The 21,072-nt window shown below is 44.9% G+C and overlaps 2 protein-coding genes across 13 annotated transcripts in view; both read left to right on the top strand.

The window, feature by feature from the left end:
- The window catches only part of JAKMIP1 (janus kinase and microtubule interacting protein 1), a 224,658-nt gene extending 210,762 nt beyond the window's left edge, over window positions 1–13,896 (top strand). For all 11 annotated transcript variants that reach the window (XM_064418699.1, XM_064418697.1, XM_064418687.1 and 8 more), the window contains one exon: window positions 9,639–13,896. In XM_064418699.1, coding sequence (XP_064274769.1) covers window positions 9,639–9,692 — 54 coding nt within the window. In that variant the 3' untranslated portion in view covers window positions 9,693–13,896. The remainder of the gene's footprint in view (window positions 1–9,638) is intronic.
- A 3,777-nt stretch (window positions 13,897–17,673) lies between these two features.
- Window positions 17,674–21,072, top strand: part of CRMP1 (collapsin response mediator protein 1) — a 49,277-nt gene continuing 45,878 nt past the window's right edge. Inside the window, exon 1 of one of the 2 annotated variants that reach the window (XM_064418711.1) lies at window positions 17,674–18,200. In XM_064418711.1, coding sequence (XP_064274781.1) covers window positions 17,829–18,200 — 372 coding nt within the window. In that variant the 5' untranslated portion in view covers window positions 17,674–17,828. Of the gene's footprint in view, window positions 18,201–20,446; window positions 20,837–21,072 lie in introns of those variants that run through there. The other variant, XM_064418712.1, reaches the window with a different exon arrangement.

The raw sequence follows: 21,072 nt of genomic DNA, 5'->3' as shown, positions 1-21,072 counted from the left end.
AGTGAATAAAATAGATTTTCTGTTGGAAGGGACCTACGACAATCATCTAGTCCAAAGGTAATGCTATCTAGAACTAGAGACATCAGGCTCTGTGGTCCCCAGCTTGAGGAATTCTGTCTGGATCCTCTGGCTGCCCAGGGTGCCAAGGAATTACACATTTCCAGGGCATCCAGGCTCTTGCTTCTTTTCTTTCTGCCTGGTGAGCTAACAGAGAGCTGGCAGCCTTGGAGTTGATGGGCAGAGATACTCTGCTGTGAGTTTCTTGGCATCCTGCCTAATGAGATCTGTAGAGGAGCCAGCAGCTTAGGAGCTCTGCAATCTCTGAGATAATCCTGGAGCAATAACTTCTTTCTAACTCCCACTCTCTGTCAACTTGTCAGGAATACACTTGAAGTACAGGGAAAAGAACCTGGCAGGAAATTGGGTGTGATTTCTGCAGTGTCATCAAAGTCAAATGTGCCATTAAAAATGTTTCTGACCACTTTTAGTAACCCCACACAGAAATCCTGATGTGTCAGCATCTGCTCCTGGAGGTCCTGCACCCCTTTGTCGCTGATATCGTGGGTATAAAATTCAGTGAGGCAGAGGAGAGGACAAAGAAATATTTACACTATTCCAGTATCTTTGAAGTTGGGATGTGGGTCACCTGCAGCTCTTCACACAGCACTAGGCTGCCTGTAGTCAGATGGCCTACAAACCCCAGCTGTCCTGAAGGTATTGGAAGGTGTTATTATTCCAGGAAGGCTCTTGACTGACATAGTGGCTAGAATGATGGTGCTGGCAAAGTAGATGAAATACATGTTGGTAGCCTGTGTTTTTTCCCTTCTTCCCATGCTTGTTTTAGGATTGACCCTGAGGTCTGTGTCTGAGTAGAGATACTGGTTCAAACAGTGTGCACAGGAGAATTTTCTGGGCACACATTAGCCCCAAGTGTGTACTCAAAATTCAGTAGATAATGCTGATGTGAGTTATAGCATCCTAAAGATTGCTGTAATTTATATTTCTAATCTACAGCTACAGAGTGATGTCTTAGCAGCTGGGGAGCCCTGGAAGGTGGGCATCCTCTTGCTTTTCCTAGACACAGAGCTAGAGGATGATGGGCCCTGTGGCTCACTGTCATGACTGTGGCCCCTGCAGGGTGAATTAGGACTAATGATGCAATGCAAAATTGCCCAAATGATAGAGAGAATCTGGGCCACTGTGTTCATCTTGTCTGATTTCTAAATTTTTCAGTGCTCAGGGGGACAGCATTATAACAAAGTTCGAATTCCTGCTATGTAGGTCATATGCTGCATGCTGAATCCTCCATCACAGGGTTAAAGCTGGACCAGGGAAACTTGATTTGCATCTGTAAATATCAATGGGAGTAGCAGATGTTTTTCTTTTACTGAGTAATTTCCAAGGAGTTTAATTAGTGATAAAACCATCTAGGCTTTTACTGTTGGTGGTACATTAAAATATGTTGCAGTAAGTGCAAGTTAACTGCAATGTGTTGCAGTTATTAAACTCTGCAGTGTTTAGAGTTCTGTGGCTGAGCAAGATTCACTGTTGGTCTGGAGGCTTTGGAAGTGACAAGGGGGGTGTGTGGCTCTGCCACGGGGTGTTCAAAAGCACCATCACTCTCCTGATCCTGGAGCCATGGCTGTGCATCCTCTGTGTGTGTCTGACAGGGCTGTGCAGGCTGACACACGGATCTGCAGTGGGTTCATCTGGGAACAGAAAGCCTGTGATTTGCTCACAGACATGTAATGATAGTGCTTTGATTACTATTTTAAAAAATTAAAATCTGACCTACTCTAGCAGTTATTCTGGCATTTGTCAGGACTTTATAAAGATCAGGCAAGGAAAACAAAACAAAGCAGTAATGTTCAAATATTTGTGTCTTCCTAAGGTTTTGCTATGGCATGCAGAGCATCTAGAAATGCTCGTCTTCGGATGTTGCTTACTTTGCTCTGGGTGCATATACATCATTATTCCCTGCATGGTTGGAGAGGCTGTGAGATGAAAAATGCATTGCTGAAATGTGAATTCACTTGCCTGTTTTTCTTAGGCTGATAGCAGCAAGGCAGACCTGCTGATCAGTTACTCCTATGACTGTGCATTTTAGGGAAAGATATTTCTTTGTTACTGCTGCAGCTCTGTTGTGGCAATTAAAAAAAATGTGTCTAAGGAGGAGGCAATAACTCTAGAAGTGTCTTTGATGACTAAACATTATACTTTAAATATGCAGTGTTGCTGCTGATTTTTCCAGTCTCCTGTGAGTCATAAAGTCTTGTCTCATATTGAGAGAGCTATTCTTAATGACCTTGACTTAAAAAAAAAAAAGCCTGTGACTTCCCATAAATCAAATAATTTAAATTAATGGTTTTCTGTAGGATATTTGCAGTGCTTTTCAGATAATTAAAATTCCTGAAGGACAATGGGCAGGTCTGCAGTTGCAGCATCACTGATAGCCCCTCTGGCCCAAAGGGTGCCGTGCCTTAGATGAGTACAGCCCTCAGTCTTGTGTGCAGCTGTTACCATGCAGATGTGAGGAGAAGTGCCTGGCAGGCTCATCTAGGAAGGAGGTAGAATGTTCCAGAGACTGAAGGGTTCAAACAGCACCCACTTCCAAGGGCCTTATTTTGTCCTGCTCACAATTTGTGCTCTTCAATCCCAGCAGGTTTTTCATGATATCATGGCTGTACTTACAAGGTTCATGGCTGCTACCTATTGCAAATATCTGTTCCAGTGGTGTTCCACAGCTGCTCTGTGAGCTTGATACTGCACATTGCCAGCAGGTAGGAGAGGAGGCAATTAATATGATGCAAGGTCAGTCTGCTGACTGATGCTGCAGTCTGTATATTTGGGGAATTGGAACACAAGATGTGTTGTACACATCTTATCATGATGATTTCTTGGTTAAAGGTGCCTCCCTGAGAAACCGAATGGGGAAGGATGTGAAATTAACTAAATTGAACACACTTTTATTGTATTTTTTTCAAGGAAGGGAGGCTGTGGGACTCTTCTGGGTCAACCTGTCTGTTACATTCTCAGCACTGGAAGGAACACCGTGTTGTAACTGGATGTATTACAGTACTAAGGCAAACAGTGAATTATATCAGATATGAAGTATTTGTTGTGGGCTGTTCCTTCTGGCTGTTACTGTAGGTAATTTCTTGATAATAATCACTTCTTTAACCTCAGCAAAACATGCACATGATGGAGGTTTTCTTCGTTTTTGACTTGATAAGATAATCCTTCTGGAATTTGCTTTTTCATTGTTCTGGGTTACATTATTGTTGGGAGATGGTTCTCAAAAGCAATGTGCCTGATACACAGAAGGTACCACTCTGCCATTGTTTTTGGACCTGTCACACTGTTACTGCCTCTGTAGTATGATGTTAACTCATTTACATTAGCCTTTAAATCTGTTATGATTGTCTTAATGGGAGAAATGTAAATAACATTAAGTTCATATGCATAATTTACCACAAAAAAATGCCTGCATTTAATAAATGCTGTTATGCTTTCAAGGCTAATAAAGGCTTCAAGCTGTCTAAATGAGGCAGTGCCATTATAGGAAAATCAGATCAGCAAAGTAAATGGAGTCCTGTGGAAGTTCCTTTGGATACAAAGATGTTTTAATTGTTTCTTATTTTAAATTGGAATAAGGCCACTCTTTGGTAAGGACTAGCACTGGGTGAAGACTATCTTAAAAAAAATCCAGCTGGTTTTTCCTTTTTTATGTGTGTGTTCCAACAATCTGTGATCAAAGTTTCCTAGTCTGTCATTTTAAATTGCTGAACTGCCTCATATCAGCACGTTTCACCCTAAGCCTCTTGGCAAGCTAGCTGTCCTTGGCTGCATGTTGGAGATTTTGGGTATCTCAGAAGGGTGTATGTATGTTACTGCTGCCTGCCTGCAAAGTTGTGGAATATTTGATGAGCTGGAGGCTAGACATCAGGGATCTTCTGTAAGCATTTGCAACTCAGAGCTGCAAAGGATTGCAGGCATATTGTTCTAGAAGACATTTTTGAAAGTAAATATATTTTCGATAGATAGATAGGCCATTAACAGAAGAAATTAACTCCCAGCGTGACATTCATCACAACAGTGAGTTAACTGTCCATGCACATTTCTAAGATTCACATTTACAGGTCCTCTTCACTATGGCTACCCAGCCTTAATTGAGACTCCTAAGTTGTTCTTCTCCAAGACATGTGAAAATGAGTCTCTGTGTGTGTGACATTTTTATGAACAGCTCTGTAGCATTAAATAGCAGAACTGCTATTGTTGTATATTAACCATATCCTACTGTTAATGAAAATAATGTATTTTCCATAGAGTTGAGTAAGACAAGGCTCATTTATCATTCATGAATGCATTTTTCCAGAATTACACCATTAGTTTAACATGAAAGAAACTGACATAAAGCCAGAGAAATTATGTTGAATGAGATCTATATATGTAACCTTTTCTAGTATTTAATGCCTTTATTAAGCACAAGAATGCAGAAATATATAATATTATTTTCTAACAGAAGACAACATAATTTATTTGTGGCTTTCAGCATTCATGGTTGGTTAGTTGGTCGTTGGGTTTTTTCCCCTGGGATGCAATTCCTTTCCTCTGAGATATAGGCAAGCTCTGTTGGCCATTGGTTATGCTTGGGATCGATACGTCTTCATTGAGACTTTAATGAGATTCACACCTCTTGAGCTGCAAAGTGAATCCATTAAGTAGAAATGCATTTTAGAAGCAGCAATTTGTGAATGAGAAGATGACACTGAATACTATTTAATCTTCTTTTTTTTTTTAACAAGCACAGAAATCAAATGTTTTTGTAAAGACCATGCTCTTAGTTATATATAATTTCTTTACCAAACAGCTGTGGGATCCATGTGTATTATTGCAAAATGCAGCTTTGCAACCTTTCTTTTCTTGTAACCACTTTCTTTTTTTCCAGTTTTCCGATTTGCAAGTAATCAAAATTTTTCTAAATGAAGATGTTTATATTTTAAAACAAGGTACTATAAAACTCATATTAAACAATTTATGGTAGATAATGTTGTATTAAAGTGTGTACTTGCCACAGACACATTGATTTTCTGTAATTAATTTCTACTAAAATAAATAAAATGACTGGATGCTAATGATTATATAAGTTAGACCAAGTAAAATATCCATTATTACATTATAATATATTAAAGAAGAGCACAAGCCCTCTTGCCTGGCATTTTCTCTCATTTGTGCTACTGTAGCTCCTACATAGTGATAGAAACCAGTGGTGCTTCAGTGGTTTTAAAGAAAGGATAATTCGTGACCCTTGATAAGGGCAGAGGCACAGCAGAGTACTTCTTTTATATTTACAGCAGAAACTATTTTTAAGTGTTGCATAGGATCTTCTTCAAATATTTTTTCACAAATAGCAAAAATATGCATTTATTTGTTGAATATAAAGAAATTTTATTAATTCCTTGAATTTTGCTGTTTCTTTACTTTAAATATCTCTGGTGCTACAAACCAGTGGAAATGTGGTGTTTCTGGCCCTGCACATCAGGGCTGAGGTACTGAGCAGCCACTGCTGATTTGAGATCTTTGATGCTGGGTTACACTGGAGAAATGTCCCAAATATGCATTGACTGATATTCTGAAGTCACACTTGGACAGTTGGAAGTGCATGATAGTCCACCACCCAAACCCAAACTTCAGATATCAGGCATCATTTAAGCGTGTTTTTACAGTGCTATCACCATGTCTCATGTCTTCTTTCAGATGACCAAAATAAAATAATAAACTCCTTTTACTATCTGTGTCTTCTAAATGGAAGGAACTATTTAACTTCAAATCCTTTGTATGCCTTCATTACAGGTTGGCTCAATGATCTGAAAAGTCTTTTCCAATCTAAATGAACATAGGCGCTCTCTGAAGATGCCACAGAGATTTTAGGATTGTGTGTACAGTCCTGCAGCTGTTAGTTTTCTTCCTTCCAGATGCTGTTTGTCTTTAAAGTCTCTATATTGGCTCATTCTTTTCCAACTTTGGTGCACACTCTGAAAGTTTTAGCACAGCTTTTACTGCTGTGACTTCTTAATGTTAGGAAGATGACATCCATCCACCTTGTGGTCTGCAGGGGATGGAGACCATGGCCCCTGGCAGTGGGCACAGAGCTCTGCTCTCCAGGGAGCTGATTGGAGTGGAGCAGTCCAGCAGGACAGCTATATTTAGGAGGTGGTCAGCAATAGTTGTTTTCCACCAGTATGAGCTCTCTGAGCTTCCTTAAAAATGGTATTTTAGATACTTGAGGGAGCAGACCGCTTGTCCTGTGAGAAGAGGTCAAGGAGTCTAGGCTGGTTCACCTGGGGAGGAGCCAGCTTTGGGGACACCTCACAACAGCCTTCCTGAAACTGTGAGGAAGCAACTGGGAAACAGAACCATGGAGCAGAGAGAGCCAGGCCCTTCACAGTGATGCGTGGTGAGAGAGTGAGACACAGTGGGCATAAGATGAAACAAGAGAAGTGCAGGCTGCATATAGGAAAAGCATTTCCCTCATGAGGACACCCCAGCAGTGGGACAGGATGTCCAGGAAGGCTGTGCATTCTCCATCCCAGGAGTTTTTCAAACTTTGATTAGGTAAACCCTGGACAAACTGCTCTGACTTTGGAACTGACTCTGCTCTGAGTAGGCTGATCTAAATGACCTTCTGAGGTTTTACCTGTGGTTTTACAATTTGCTGATACTCGGTAGAGGATGAACAAGTACAGATGTGATGGACTGGCAGCAGCTAGAACAAAGACATGCTGGTGCTTCCCAGAGGTGGTAAAAGATTGGGGAACATCAAATGAGTGCATGAATGTGGATCACTGATCTTTGTTACGCTGGAAATTATTTGGTCCTGGCTTAGAGAGCAGTGCACAGTCATCACTTTTATGTTTCAAGGTTTCCTTTGAGGTTCCAAAGTCACAGAGAAATCAGTTTTGTTTAGTGACCTTCTACATTAGCAGTTTTTTGTGTTGGTGACTAAATTTGATTTTGCTTGTGATGTGAAGGAGCACAAGCCCAGCCTCCACATCGTTGATCACCCATGTGCTTCAGTCCTACCAAAGAAGGGGAGGCCAGCAAATGTCTGAGCATCAGAAATACCCATGCTGAAACTCTTAGGTGCTGTATTGATAAGACTCAGCTGGTTTTTAATCTCTGTGATGCATGGTTGGAAACTGCATCTTTGTGCTTGAGGCCTGGAAATGCTTGATCAATACTTTTCTTTGGTAAAGTAACATCATGAAGAACTTTCTTATTTTCCTCAAGCATTTCACAAGAGAGAATTCCTCCCTGACCAGAGTAATTACAAAACAATTCAGTAGCGGTTTATGTTCCACACTTCTCAGTTAGATAAGTGATATGAAAAAAAAAGAATAAGAGAATGGTGGAGGATAAATTTGTCAGAGAAATAAAAACTGCAAGGAGCACAAGGTTTCATAAAGGCTTTGGGTAGACAATGAAAGAAAGAGGTGAATAATTCACATAAGGAGCAAGGATAGAAAAAGAGAATTAAAAGAATGTGAAAGAGAAAGTGAAGAGTCTGACAAAATGAGGCAGAATAATTGGCAGTTAATGTTTCAAGAAAAATGTAATAAAAATTGAAGGAAATATTATGCAAATAATGATTTTACATTTGTAAATTTTCTTAGTCTAGCAGTGCATGTTTGACAAATATTCTTTAACCCCAATTTTGGAAAATTAGAGAACTTAGTTTAGATTTAAATTGATGGATAACAAAAGTTATGATCACTAAAGTGCAAAAAAATGTAAGTTCATTGAATTAATGACGTTTGAATCAGATTTCCATTATTCTGGCCACACCAGTTTTCAGTGATAGATTTTTCAAGCATAGTTTTCCATGGCAACTATCCGTCATACTTTAGGGACATTCTTGCTTTTGAAGTTGATAAACTGACAGCTGGTAACAGTGGCTAGCTCCTCTGCAACCAGTTGAGGAACTAAAATTGCAACCTCTTTGTCTTCTAAAATGAAGGTAAATTTTAGGAGAACCTAGAGACTCGCCCTCCTGATCCTCCCCAGAGCCTATGCACAGCAATAGGATCACAGGAAAAAGACTTATGTATGACTGGAAGAGACAGGGCCAGCTCTGCTGGTACTAACCCATACTTCTCTTTGTGATGTTAATTAGAATTTAAAAAGTACCTGATGTCCTGAAAAATCCTTGGAAGGTGTGGACAGCAAAAGCTGCAAGTGTCTTGTGTGTTGTTTTGATTGCACTTAGGCTACAAAGACATTTATCAAAAAGAAGGTGATCTATGGAGATTCTAGTGGTGTTCCCTTTCTTTACCGGGAGATAAGAATGAACTGCAATGGATTTTCTTTGTTTGCAGTACAGCCTGGACTCTCCTAAATGATGCAAAGAGAAGGAATTCCAAAACAAATTTTGTTTGGATGCACCTACAACGGAAGCAAAATTAATGTACGATGTCTTATGAAGGCTGCAGAAAGCTTCTGGTGTTGTTTTGAATGAAAAGCAAGACTGAACATTTACCAGTTTCTGATCCAGGATGGAGAGCTGAACTAGAGAGTATGCAAGGGCTCTAAATGCCTCTCATCCCTAGGAATCCTTGATGTACTCCTGCCCAGCTGACACTCCACTGGATCAGTGACTGACTCTTGCATATCTCACTGGTTTTATGTCCTACAATAATCAATCTAGCTGCTTCTCCAAAAATAATGTCCTCCCCTTTATTACTTTGCCTTGCTCCTCAGGATTTTTCTTCATTTCTGTTCTTCATGCTTGGAACAATCTTTCCATCCTGAAGTATAAGCCATAAAGACTCTCTTTTTTCTTGATTTTTAATTATTCTCTTTTGAGGGGCATGTTGGTGACTGGGATGCATTTTAGTAATGACAGTTAATTACCAGCCATTTATTGTAATAATAATTGCAATATAATATTTTTAACAAAATCTTCTATGCTATTATGATTTCCTGTACTCCTGATGTACTAAGATGTGTATTTCTCCAGTAGATATCAAGTTTTAGTCAGAGATAAGCATGCAGGCAGTGGATCACTGGTGAGGTTCAACAGTAATAATGACACTGGCAATTTTAAAGCCTGAAAAAATGTTTTGCAGGCTTTGAAATTTAATATCTGAGGAAGGATGCAAATGTTGAGTATTTCTCTGAGAAGAGTCATAGAAACAGGACTTGCTTGGAAAGTTGGAATTGTGATGGCTGTCATCCCATGAGTTGAACTTTATCCATGAGACTTCTGTAGATCCCTGCCAAGTGGGTTATGGAATGGTGTTGGGAAGATGGCAGAGAATGTTTATTTCCATACTGATGAATGGAAGTTTGTCTTGTGTATAAGAAGGAGTAGCAAAAGGGAAAAAAAGCATGGGATGTGCTTTTCACCTAAATCAGTAAATGATAGGAGAATGTCTCAACATATTGAGTTTCTACAATGTGCTGCCATTATGCTGTGTTTGTATGGAAGCACCTGGGCACACTGTTTCCCAAATGCTTTATTTTGACCTTGGATGAATAACACACAATTCCTTAAATTGTGAAAATACAGATACTTACCTTACGCTTTTGTCTTTTTTTTTCCCTTCCTTTTTTTTTTTCTCCTCCTTCCTCTTGTCCAGGGAAGAATGTATCAGTCACACAGAAGAAGCAGTAGAGCTCTGAAGGATGGATGAAATGTGGTTTGGCCTGAAGGTGACTGCAGCTGCTCCATTATGGGAAAAAGTGAGAAGTTGTCCTAAGTTGCCATCTGCGTTGCCATTTTAGCCACCTGCTGTAGTGGAAGCTGGCCATGCACACCAATCCAAAGTGTGGTTTGAGTCTGAGTTTTGTTTTGTTTTCTTGGGATCTCAGTATTTGCATTTTAAAGCAATTACCAAGTTAAGCACAATCTCCATCTTCATGGGTCTGCTTATGTGGATATGCAGTATCTTCAGCCTTGTGTGGCTTTGAGCATTCCTGAAAGAGCCTTTGATCTGAGTTGGGATGTTTAGTATATCTGAGGATGTGATACTTGAGGGTACAAACATGTTTAGCAAATGAGACAGAACGGCATTTTTACAAGGGGAAGTTGGAATTGGGAATGAACTTCATGTGTGCTGAGAGGCACTTGGAACATCAAAGTGCTCTGTCCTGATACTCTGAGTATTTCAACCACATGAATAGGCCACACTGAATTTAACTTTCAGATAAAGCACTTGCAGGCACACATGCTTCTCCTGAAACAGGAATGTTTGTGCACTCTGGCTGGCAGCAGCACGTATGACGCAAACACATTTTGCAACCATGCTGCCCAATACAGATTACACTCCACAGCCCTACTGTTCACCTCTGAGCACCCTTTGGGAAGGCAGGAGATGGGAGTGCAGGCACCAGACCTGGACCTAAGGAGTCCTGTGGATCTGTTCTGTAACTAGAGGCACAGGCAGTTGAGTCAGTGGCAATACTCGTGCTGACCTGGATGGCAGCAGCTGCTCTCCAACTCTTACATTGTGATGCACTTTCAGCTTTGATAACTGTTTTATGACTTGTATTTCCCTTTTTCTTTTTTAACGAGCTAACTGCTAGGATGTGCTGTCTTTACAATGCATAGTTGCCCAGTAATTACAGATATCCTTTGAAAGGAAGCAGAAGAAGAATAAACCGTGGAATCCCAAATCAGATTAATGTAATGTGCATTTCTAGATTACAATTAGTAACAGGATGACATGTTGTCATGGTAACATGAAGCTTAACTACAAGTTCCTAAAATAAAGCAATGACATATGTGTAGGTTTCTATCCATTTGCATACTATCCACATGAAAACATACATAATTTCTACAACACTCAGGCAATTAAACCCTACTTCTTTCTTCTGAATTAAGTGTTGAACTAAAATATCAGGCCTCTTTCCTAGTATTTATGCAAAATCTCCCACTATAAATTATAAATGTTGATAATGAAGCCATCCATTTTGTAACATCTTAAGCTTTCTGCCTTTTGGTTTCATTTTAGAACAATTAGTGTAAGGAATGTAGAACACTCTTCTTTCTTTGTGGTTTGTGCCACATATATCTTGAAATTCTACCACCTCCTCATATGAAAATTGTCCAACCAATATTGGAAAAGTCTTCTTATTAATTACATTGATAGACCAGTGGATGTGTTTCATGTGGCTGAGAATTGGGAACTAAAACCCCAACTTTACCTCAAATCACTGGAAGAAAGCAGTAAACTTTTCACGTGAGATTGCTAGCTAAGACAGAGAGCCTAGTTATTATTTTCTAGTTGCCTTACGGTGAAAAGTGTTGTCTACTTGTTAGAGAGTCTGAGTATCTTTCACTAAGCAGAAGTTAACTTGTTTAATGTGCTGTCTGTGGTAGAGTTACCAGAGCTTTATGTGTATTGTCATTTCATGGTAAACCTTCAGAGAATGAAAAATTGGGCGCTTTGTTCTGATTGCTTTATATGCACAACATTGTTTTGGCCAAATTCTTTAGTCAAAATTAAGATGCTGCTAAGTTCTGTGAGTAAATGAAATCTCCTTCTGTCACCCTAATTAGACAAGATGGGCAATGTTACATGGAAAATATGGTTTCTTTGGCAGTTCACTTATTTATGTATACTTTACTGTATAGACCATTGGAGGATATTGAAAATACAGCTTACAGGTTGCTCCTTAAATGACCTTTAAATCCCAAATTCTATTCTTCACACCACTATGGTTGGCAAATGCTGCAAGTACAATGATTGACTCTGGCGTGATAATCACGTTATATTCAGAATAATGGAGTTGCTGGGAAATGTGTCACATACACAGCAGAGTTCCCAGGATAAGCTGCCTGCTAAAGCATGGCTGATGTTTGTCCTTGTGGCCTTTTGAAAAGTGGAAACTCTGATTTTTGTGTTTCATAAATCTACCTGTATTTGCCGATGAAGGTTTTTAATATTTGAATTTACTGTGGTTATGGGGTGGAGGGAGGGACATGTGCATGCTGGGTTTTGCCACTAATCCTTTGGAAATCCTTTAGTGCCTTAAGGAGGCAGAGGGGTAACAGGCCCTAGGATTACAGAAACTTGTTCAAACCTCTTTCCTGCTTTAGAAGAATTCCTTTAAAATATCTTGTGCCTTTGGCTCTAAATATATTTGCATTAGAAATCAGTAGCCATGGGATTATGGACAGGAATTTTTGCCCCTGTAGAAATGTTAGGAAAGAGAGCATACTATTTCTTGTCTAGGATATCATCTAAAAATATAGCTGACTTAAATTCTACAGTTGGAATCCATACTAGGAAAGTTGCAAGTTGCAGTTAAAGGCAGAAAAAACCCACAAAAAATGGAGAAAGCTTAAATATACTGGACTAAATGCTTTTTCATTGAAGTGACTGGCAAATTTCCATGGGGTTTCTTGGGACCAAGATTTCATGCTTGCTTCTACTTGGCTTAAGAAATTCTCAGATGTGGTAGATATGTGGGTATCATGTTCTATTTAATGTTGTAGGAGAGGAAAAGAGAGATTAGTAGTTTTGGACACCTGCCTTGATTTGGAGTTTCTGGGTATAAATCTGTGGTATAAATCTCTGTTCACTATTGTTTCTCTGTGTAATGTGGACTCTTGCTTTGGGAATATGAATATGCAAATGTAAATTCCAATGTGAGAGGTTCCTGTGCAGTGTGCACGAACCGATGCCAAACAACTACATTTCTCTACTCTCTGAACTGTGGTATTTTTCAAAAAGAGGGAAAATGTAACTAACAGATGAAAACCACTCCAGTGCCAAAAAAGCCAGCATGAGGCAATTCATATATCACTCACTGATGGTCCTAAGCAGCTCTTAGGAAAAGCTGAATAAGCTTTTAACTCATGAGTGAATTTTATCTTCTAGGAGTTAAGAACAATTTGTTGGTACAGAGCTAAATTAAAAAAAAAAAAAAGAAAAAAAAAAGAAGGCCTGAAAAATCAGACTGCTGGTGGTCTTCTCTTTTGCTCCCTGTGATGACAAGCAAGTTTTAAAGAATTTGTAAATAGTTAAAAGAAAATCATTACGTGGCTCGCAGTATGTAAGACAAGGCCCAGCATGAAACAGATTTTTATAGCTCATTTATAACTTTACACTTCTGTCTTTTGTTTGGAACTTGGAAAAGGAAACCATGTAAATTAAATAAGGAGTGAAGACTTACTGCACATATTTGTTGACTGAAACAAAAATATTTCCCCACCTCCTGAGGTATTTATGACTAATCTGGGATGAATAATGTATGGAGATCTTGCCTTGTGAGCTCTAGTGCTGTGCAACTGTTTCACACTTTTGAACAGCCAACAGAGGAGTGGTAACCAGAAGTCATGAAGAGCAGTTGTTAGGGCCACAAATTTGGATCCATTTGAAGAGGTACCAAAGAATGCACAAAAAAGCTGGGATTTATGTTGTGATACTTATTGAGCAGGTGTAGCAGTTAGACTGGGGAGGGAGGGGTGTTTGTAAATAAATGCAAAAAGTTTAAACTCTGACCCATGACCACCCTGCCACTGGGTGTCACATTAGTTCTGGCTATGTGAGAAGCTTCAATAGTATAAAAGAGGCCACTCATATTTTAACTGTTTCATTAAAACCTTCTGGATAACTCTTCAGCAAAGATTTCCACTCTAAGACATTTGCCATTGATATCAACTGTACATATGTATTAATATTCAGTGTAACTAGGAGGATACAGAATTGTAATGAAGTCACAAAGTCTACTTGATGATCACAGATTTGTAACTCTCACAAATTATGTAAGATATGTTGACATTTTATCTTGTTAACAAGATGTATTTTTCTATGTTAGCTAAATGTATAATTTGTATAATTTTGTATATTAAATGTATGCATATTTTAAATTAAAAACATTATAATTTTATTATTTTAACTTTAAAATGGTGACAGAGCTTCTGAAATACAGTTTTATATACAACTGTATCCATGGATAGCAACCCAGGAAGTCTCAGTTTTGAGGAAGGGGCCACCTGATCTTCTAACAGGGTAAGGAAATTGTTACACCCGAGCTCTTGCTCCTTTTGGTGGAGATGCCACCATTCAGCTTCTGCTGAGTTAGTGGAATGAATATGAGTTGGCAGAACGCTATGGGCTGTATCACTGCTCATGAAGTGGGTAACCTGAGCCGTTCCCAGCTCGTAGCTGTGTTTTGGATTCACAGTTGCTATATGTCAGGAGACAGTTCAAATCACCAATCCATGGGATGGAGTTTGTGGGGGGAGGAGGACACTGCTGGCAGAGGTACAGCAGTCCCACAGAGCAGACAGGGAGACTGACTGCGACTTGGCAACTCCAGTCACTCCTCTGGAAGAAGGGGAACTCGTGTCTCTCACATGCATTCCCTTTGGATTGTTCATGCCTTTTTGGTCCAAGGATTCTGTTGTAAAACACACAATAACAAAAAATAGGTGCAACATGTACATTGCACATTCTCTAAGGCCCTGCACCAGGGAAGTCCTGTTCTAACTCATGATGTTCATGCTGTTGGAAGAAGAGCTCAGCTACAAATGAAGCCAAGGTATGTGACACCTTTCTCGTTGGGCTTTTATCCAGCAAGACATTGTAGGTTTTGTAGTGTGAAACATGTCTCTAGGTTTGCTGCTATCACTCATCTAGTCTATTTGGAATAAAGGTCCTATAGGAAGATGGTGCACTTTCAATCAAGTTCAGTCCTCTTTTCATCAAGCAATGTCAAAACAGGATGAGATGCACTGTCTGCAAGAGAATATACCAAAGCAATATATTTCTCCAAAGCTGCATACTTGCTTTTAGGCAAACTGACAGGATGCCAGGGCATCAGGATGCATCTGAGTCTGCTTCTGCAGCCCCTAAAAATGCAATTTGATCTCTTACTTAACAAAGGAACAGTATGCATCTGGTGACTGAGAATAGTTTTTAGTAAACTAAGGGCTATGGTATGAAGAAAACCCAAAACATTTAAAAGCAAAGACAGACTCTGGTATTATTTTATGTTTATTTCTAACTAGAAAGTTTAATGCTGTTTTCTAAGGCATTGATCTGACATGTTCTCTCAGTCTTGTGATCTCCTCATGTATAGAATTAATATGAATCTCCTGACTTAAGAATAATGCTATTTTTAAGGTTTTTTTTGTTTTTTTAACCCTTAGTGCTCTGGAAACCTGAATGGTGTTATCTAACTAGATCCCAAGTATAAACAGAGTCCATCTTTCTTAGCTTTATAGATGATAAAAATGCTCTTCATTTAGCAGATGTATGCACTATGCAACATATCAGACCTACTATGGGACCTTCAGACGTTTTTATTCTGGAAATTCAAATTAATCTCTTGATTGCAAAGAAATAACTCATAAAATGAATATTTTTCCAATACTTGCAAAGACAGGCAAGTCACACATCACACTCTATGTCCCACCTGCATGTATCACTAACTGACAAGGCTTGGTGCCCTGTGTAGGAAAAAATTGACTTTTTTTCCCCCCCAATATGATCAATAAATCTCAGTGTTACCATGAGGAACAAAAAAAATCAATATTTGTCCATACAAGAGAAGACTTTAAGGAAGCAATGAAGCAATGTCCTACAAGCTATAGTTATTTTTTTTCACATGCACCAGTGAAGCCTCTGTATATTAATGTGTTAATGTGGAAATCCAGTTTATTAAGTGAGCTGTAGAATCCTGGGTGATATATGCTCAGAAAAGGCAGCTAACTAAAATCAGTGTGCTGATAACCAATAATAAATGAAATTTTGACTATCTTACTGAACTCCTCTCATGTGAACAACACCTATAGTGTTTATGCACACACAGCATTTAAGACAGCAGGTCCCACTGGATTATAAATGCAGAAAAGAAAAATGTTTTCCTTGGATGTATTTTGGCATTGCTCAGGTATGGTTTGGGTCCATGGGTAGTTGTTAATGACAAAGATGGTTATCTGGACTCATTTCTGATGAAATCCCAGGGACCTCTCTCTTTAACCTCCCACTTTTCCTGATTTCCAATTAGTAACTTGCAATTTTTCTCATGTTGGGACCACCAGGTATGCCTGTGGCCAAATACAACAGTGCAGTGTGGTTGGGCTCGTATTCAAACATCGCTTTGTATGTGAGCAGCAAACAGGCCTTGTGATTGATCCACTGTTTCAAACTTGCTTAGTCACCGGATCAATCTCAGACCAGTTTGTTACAATATATTATCTCAGAGCAACAGAAAATGTCCCTTATGTAACTACTGGTGCAGTCAAAGCCCGTGGCAGAGATCGTCTGCAGGTGCAGGAGAGCAGTGTCCAAGGACTTGTGAATTTGGTGGATGATCTCAGGCGCCACATCTCAGGATGACTGTAGGGCAGGGTTGTAAGGATGGACCTTCTGAAGCGGGCTGTGCTGAGGGGAGCTCCTCTCCACTCCTCCTGCCCTTGCTTTTTGGCAGCTTGGATCCCTCACGGTGAAACGGAGCCCTCCCTGGTCTGTCTCCTTCTGCCGAGGCCAAGTCAGGCAAGCACACGCGGGCCCGGGAGCCTCCCGCGGTGCTGAAGGACAGCTCCGGGGGCGAGCCGCGCTCCAGCCGCTCCGAGGGGGATCCGCGGGGCCACGCTCGGCTCCCCGCCTTCCTGGGGGCTCGGCGGACACTCAGGGGCCGTGAGCCCACGGACACTCAGGAGCCGGCGCCCCATGCCCGCTGGCGGGGCCGGCGGCTCAGGCAGCGCTCGGCGCCATCACTTCCGTGTCAGGGCCGGCGCCCCCGGCCTGCAGCCCCAGCCTGTAGCCCCATCCTGCAGCCCCCTCCTGCAGCCCCCGGCCTGCAGCCCCATCCTGCCCCCGCGGCGTGCGAAGGGGTCGGGCGCCCTCCATGCCGCCGCAGCGGGGGAGCAGCGGCCGGGGGCGGCGGGGCGGAGCAGAGCCGCCACCACCGCCGCGGGCACCAGCTGCTGCGGCAGGGGCAGCGCCGGCCCCCCTGCCCTGAGGCTGGTTCTGCTTCCCCCCACACGCCGGCCACCCCTCGCTCTTCTCGCCACCGCTCCCCCTACGGCCGCAGACCGATCCCGAGCGACGCTGGCCCGTCCCCCGCCCCGCCCGGGCACCGCCGCAGCCTCTCCCGCGGAGGGGGGCGGGAGCACTGTGAGCGAGCAAAGTGGGAGAAACTCCCTCCGGCTCGCCCGGGGGGGCTGGGGAGGTTCGGAGATTTTCTCTTTTTTTCTCTCTCTCTTTTTCTTTTCGCCTCCCTTTGATTCCAGCCCCGAAGCCACGCAGCAGCGGGTGAGCGGCGCCCGCCCGGCCGCAGGGCAGGACCCCGTTGTCACCGGCCGCGTGTGCATGCGGCGGGCTCCCTCCCTGCCTCCGCCCCCTGCCTCCCGCCCCCCGGATCATTCTATACCGGGGGAGCTGTGCACTGCGGTCCCTGCTCGGGGAATCGCTGCTGCTCTTCCCATTCGTCAGGGGCTTTCCAATCACCTGCCTCTGCCACCCTCTCCGCTCCGCTCTTTGTACTTTATTTTCACGTGCTCTTTACTAACACGGCTATTTTTAAATCCCGCTCGGATTTATTTCTCTCTCTTTCTTTCTTTCTCCCTTATTTTCCTTTTTTCTTTTTTTCTTTTTTTTTCTTTCTTTTTTTTTTTTTCGGGGGGGTGGGTGGGGGAGGGAGGTAAACGTTTGCAGGTCCCTAACGGAAAGATCCCACCAGCCAACCCAGCTCCGCCACTGCTGCATCCATCCATTCATTTTTATGGTCACTAACAGCCTATCCCGGTAGTGGAAGGTGCAGAGAAGTGGGAGGCAGGGAGAGAGATAGAGAGAGAGATCCGGACAGCGAGAATGGCCGAGAGAAAGAGGAACTGGAATAAAGAAGATGACCTGCCTGTGTATCTAGCTAGGCCGGGCACAACAGCCCAGACACCGCGACAGAAATACGGGGGAATGTTCGCCTCCGTGGAGGGGGCCTATGAGAACAAAACCATCGACTTCGATGCCTACAGCGTGGGGAAGAAGGGGTCCCGGACCCCGCGGAGCGGCAGCCGGCACGACATGCTGGACGGAGGGGACAACTACAGCGAGACCGCCAGCGACATCAGCGAGATCTCCGGCTCCGTCATCAGCTCCCCGGGAGACCGGGAGGACAAGACCCCGGGCGTGGAGATCAAATACCCCACGGGGAAGGAGCTGCTGCAGGGCCAGGACAATGGACAGGTGAGCGGGGCCCGGGCTGGGAGGTGGGAGCCGCCGCCCCCGCTCTCTGGGCGAGCCGAGCCGAGACTGCTGTACCGAGCGGAGCCGTGCCGAGCCGTGCCGTGCCGTGCCGCAGAGCCCCGCTCGCCGGCGCAGCAGGCTGGGGGCCGCCTTGGCGGGGGAGTTTCAGCACGGCAGGTCGGGGAGGCACGGCCCCCTGCTCCCGGGCACGCTGATGCTCTGGGAAGAGCCCGGCTGGCGCCTGAACTACCTCACTTGGCAGAGCTTAGCGGGGGCGGGAGGGGGCGACCCCAGAATCCTTTTCCTTTGTAAGTGATGGCGATGAGTTTTCTCCGTTTGCCTTCCTGCCCGTGCCGGGGGGCTGGAGGGCAGCTCGGGTCCCTCAGCACCTCCCGGCCGCCCCCCGGAACAAAGCCGGGCCCGCTGCACTCCCGAACTCGCCGGGGAAACTCCGCGGAGCTTGTCCCAGGCACAGCTCCAGGATCTGCCCCGAACCCCCGCCCTGGCTCTGCCCCTGCTCCCCCGGCTCCCTCTGCGCCTTCATTGTCTCCCCGGCAGGGAGCGCGGAAGGCGGGAGGATCCGAAACCTCTGCCCCGGGTCTGCAGCCTGGACTCGTGTTGGTGGCTCAGGGAAGAAGTGAGCCGGTGGGCTGGCCGGCCCCTGACGGCTGTGCATCTCCATCTTAGCCCTGTCGGTGGCATGCAGGCTGCAGGCAGACCCGGGGGGATGGCTCTCATGGGATCCCGGGCTGTCATTGATTTCCCCTTAGAAAGAAATGCGGCCTTGCAGTGATGCTTCTGCATGGATACACCCTGTTCCTGAGTACCCAGCCTGGAGCCTCTGTGGCTTGTCTACACTCTGCTCTTTCCACAGGCTGAACTGAGAGTTTCCACTCTCTTCACCCCTCTTCAATTTGAGCATGAACGGGGTGCTGGTTTGCTCCGGCCTGGGGATTGTGTGCAGGTGCCACATGGCCTCCCGAGCAGTGTGTGTCTGCTGTGCTGGGACACTGCAGTGACCAAGCAAGGCTTGGTGGGACACTGTGCCTGGGATGCTGCTGCTTTCCCTGCAACAACCCCAGGGTTGCCTTCAGAGGCTGCCAGCTGCAGTGCAGTCTTCTCTTTTCTAGCTCACCTGAACTCCTGAGTGTTTTTTGATCAGGGCTCTGGGGCAGTGGGAGGGCACAGCACACCCCATCTTCTAGCACATCCATGGTGCTGCATCCCTATTTTCCCTGCTTTCTAGCTCAACCTGGGACTCAGGGTAGTGAGCACACACTGCACACTACTTCTCTGGATCCCACTGTGCTTGCAAAGTTGACCAAAGCTGGGTGAGGATGAGGTTAAGGGTAAAGCAGGCAAGATTTGGCCACCGGCTTAGGAAAGTGGACTGTAAGCAGCAGATACATGTGACCCCTGTACCGTGACATCCAGAGTTTTTTACGAGTTTCAAACAATGATTTCTGGGAAGATGTGTCAGGGATGTGGCCTGGGTGCTCAATGGCTTTTATCTATGTGTGTATCACAGGGGTGGGTGTGGTAGGAACCCCAGAGTGCCTGTCCTGGGCGGGATTAATTTGGGCACAGCTTTGTAGTGCCTTTTACCCTCAAGCACCATGGGTGGAGGGAGGCATTCTGTGAGACAGAGAAAAGACAGAAGCCACTTTACCTCTCCAGCAGCTGCTGATATAGCATCTGCCTGGCCTGGCCTGGTTGTGTTATCCCCCATGAGCTCCATGGGCACAGGACAGAGCAGGTGTGTGACAGTGGGGTGGTGACAAGGAGGGCAGAGCGTGACAGTGGTGTTGGGGTCAGAGATGTTGGTGAGGACAGAGCAGGCAGTGCCACCTGGGTCAGTGCCATCAGGGACAGAGCAGGCAGGGCCATCAGGGGCAGTGCAAGGCAATGCCATCAGGATCAGCGGTATGGGGACAGCGCAGGGCAGTGCCATCAGGGTCAGTGCTATGGGGACAGTGCCGTGCCGACTGCCACCAGGCTTCATGCCGTGGGGACGGGGCAGGCAGTGCCATTGCCGTGTGCAGCACAGCAGGACCCACCGCCGGGGGTTTATCCCCCGTCCCCACCCTGCGGCAGCCCACGCGTGGGATCCTGCCGGTGACCTCAGCGTGCGAGCGGGGCGGCGGCGGAGCCGGCGGGGCGGCGTTTCCCAGCGCCGGTGCGGGAGGGAGGGAGGCTCCGGCTGGATTGATGGGCTGTGAAGGGGGGCCAGGCGGAGGGGTGGGGGACAGGAGGGAAGGAAACGCTTCCTGGGTTGCGCTGAGCGAATCCTGCTCCGACCTGCAGCCGGGAGGGCGCTGCTGCCGCCGGCAGAGGCAGCGCTCGCCGACCCCCCCGGGAGCCGCGTCCCTGTTTGATTGCAGCCGGAAAAAAAAAGGTGCCGGGTTTGCCGGGCTCCCCTTCCTCTGGGCGACGGAACTTCGCCCCCATTCTACCGCTGTGCCGGGTCGCCCCCGCCCCGCCCCATCACCCGACCGGGCTTCGCATTATTATTCGTCTCAGCACCGCCGGTGTTGTTCCGCCGGGCTCGGCTCGCTCCTCGGGTTCGTTGCGTGCTCCCGGCGCTAGGGAGAGCCGACATGTCTTACCAGGGCAAGAAGAGCATCCCGCACATAACGGTAAGCGGCCCCGGGCGCTGCCCGCGCTCCTTTGTTCGCGGGGCAGGGAAGGGCGAGCGGCGGCCGCGAGTGCCCGGGGCCGCGGGCAGCCCCCAGGCTGCGGGGCCGGGGCTCCCCGGAGCGGCGCGGTGCGGCCGCCGCCGCCCGTCCTCCTCCCGCTGGAGCTCTGGGCGAGGGCTGAGTTAATTTTGTTTTATTTTAGTATTTCATTATTATATTTTTATTTTATTTCTTTA

This window comes from Passer domesticus, chromosome 4 (assembly GCF_036417665.1).
Source record: "Passer domesticus isolate bPasDom1 chromosome 4, bPasDom1.hap1, whole genome shotgun sequence".
Classification (NCBI taxonomy): Eukaryota; Metazoa; Chordata; class Aves; order Passeriformes; family Passeridae; genus Passer; species Passer domesticus.
The sequence above is the reverse complement of the archived record's forward strand: the minus strand, read 5'-3'. Positions and strand labels throughout refer to the sequence as shown.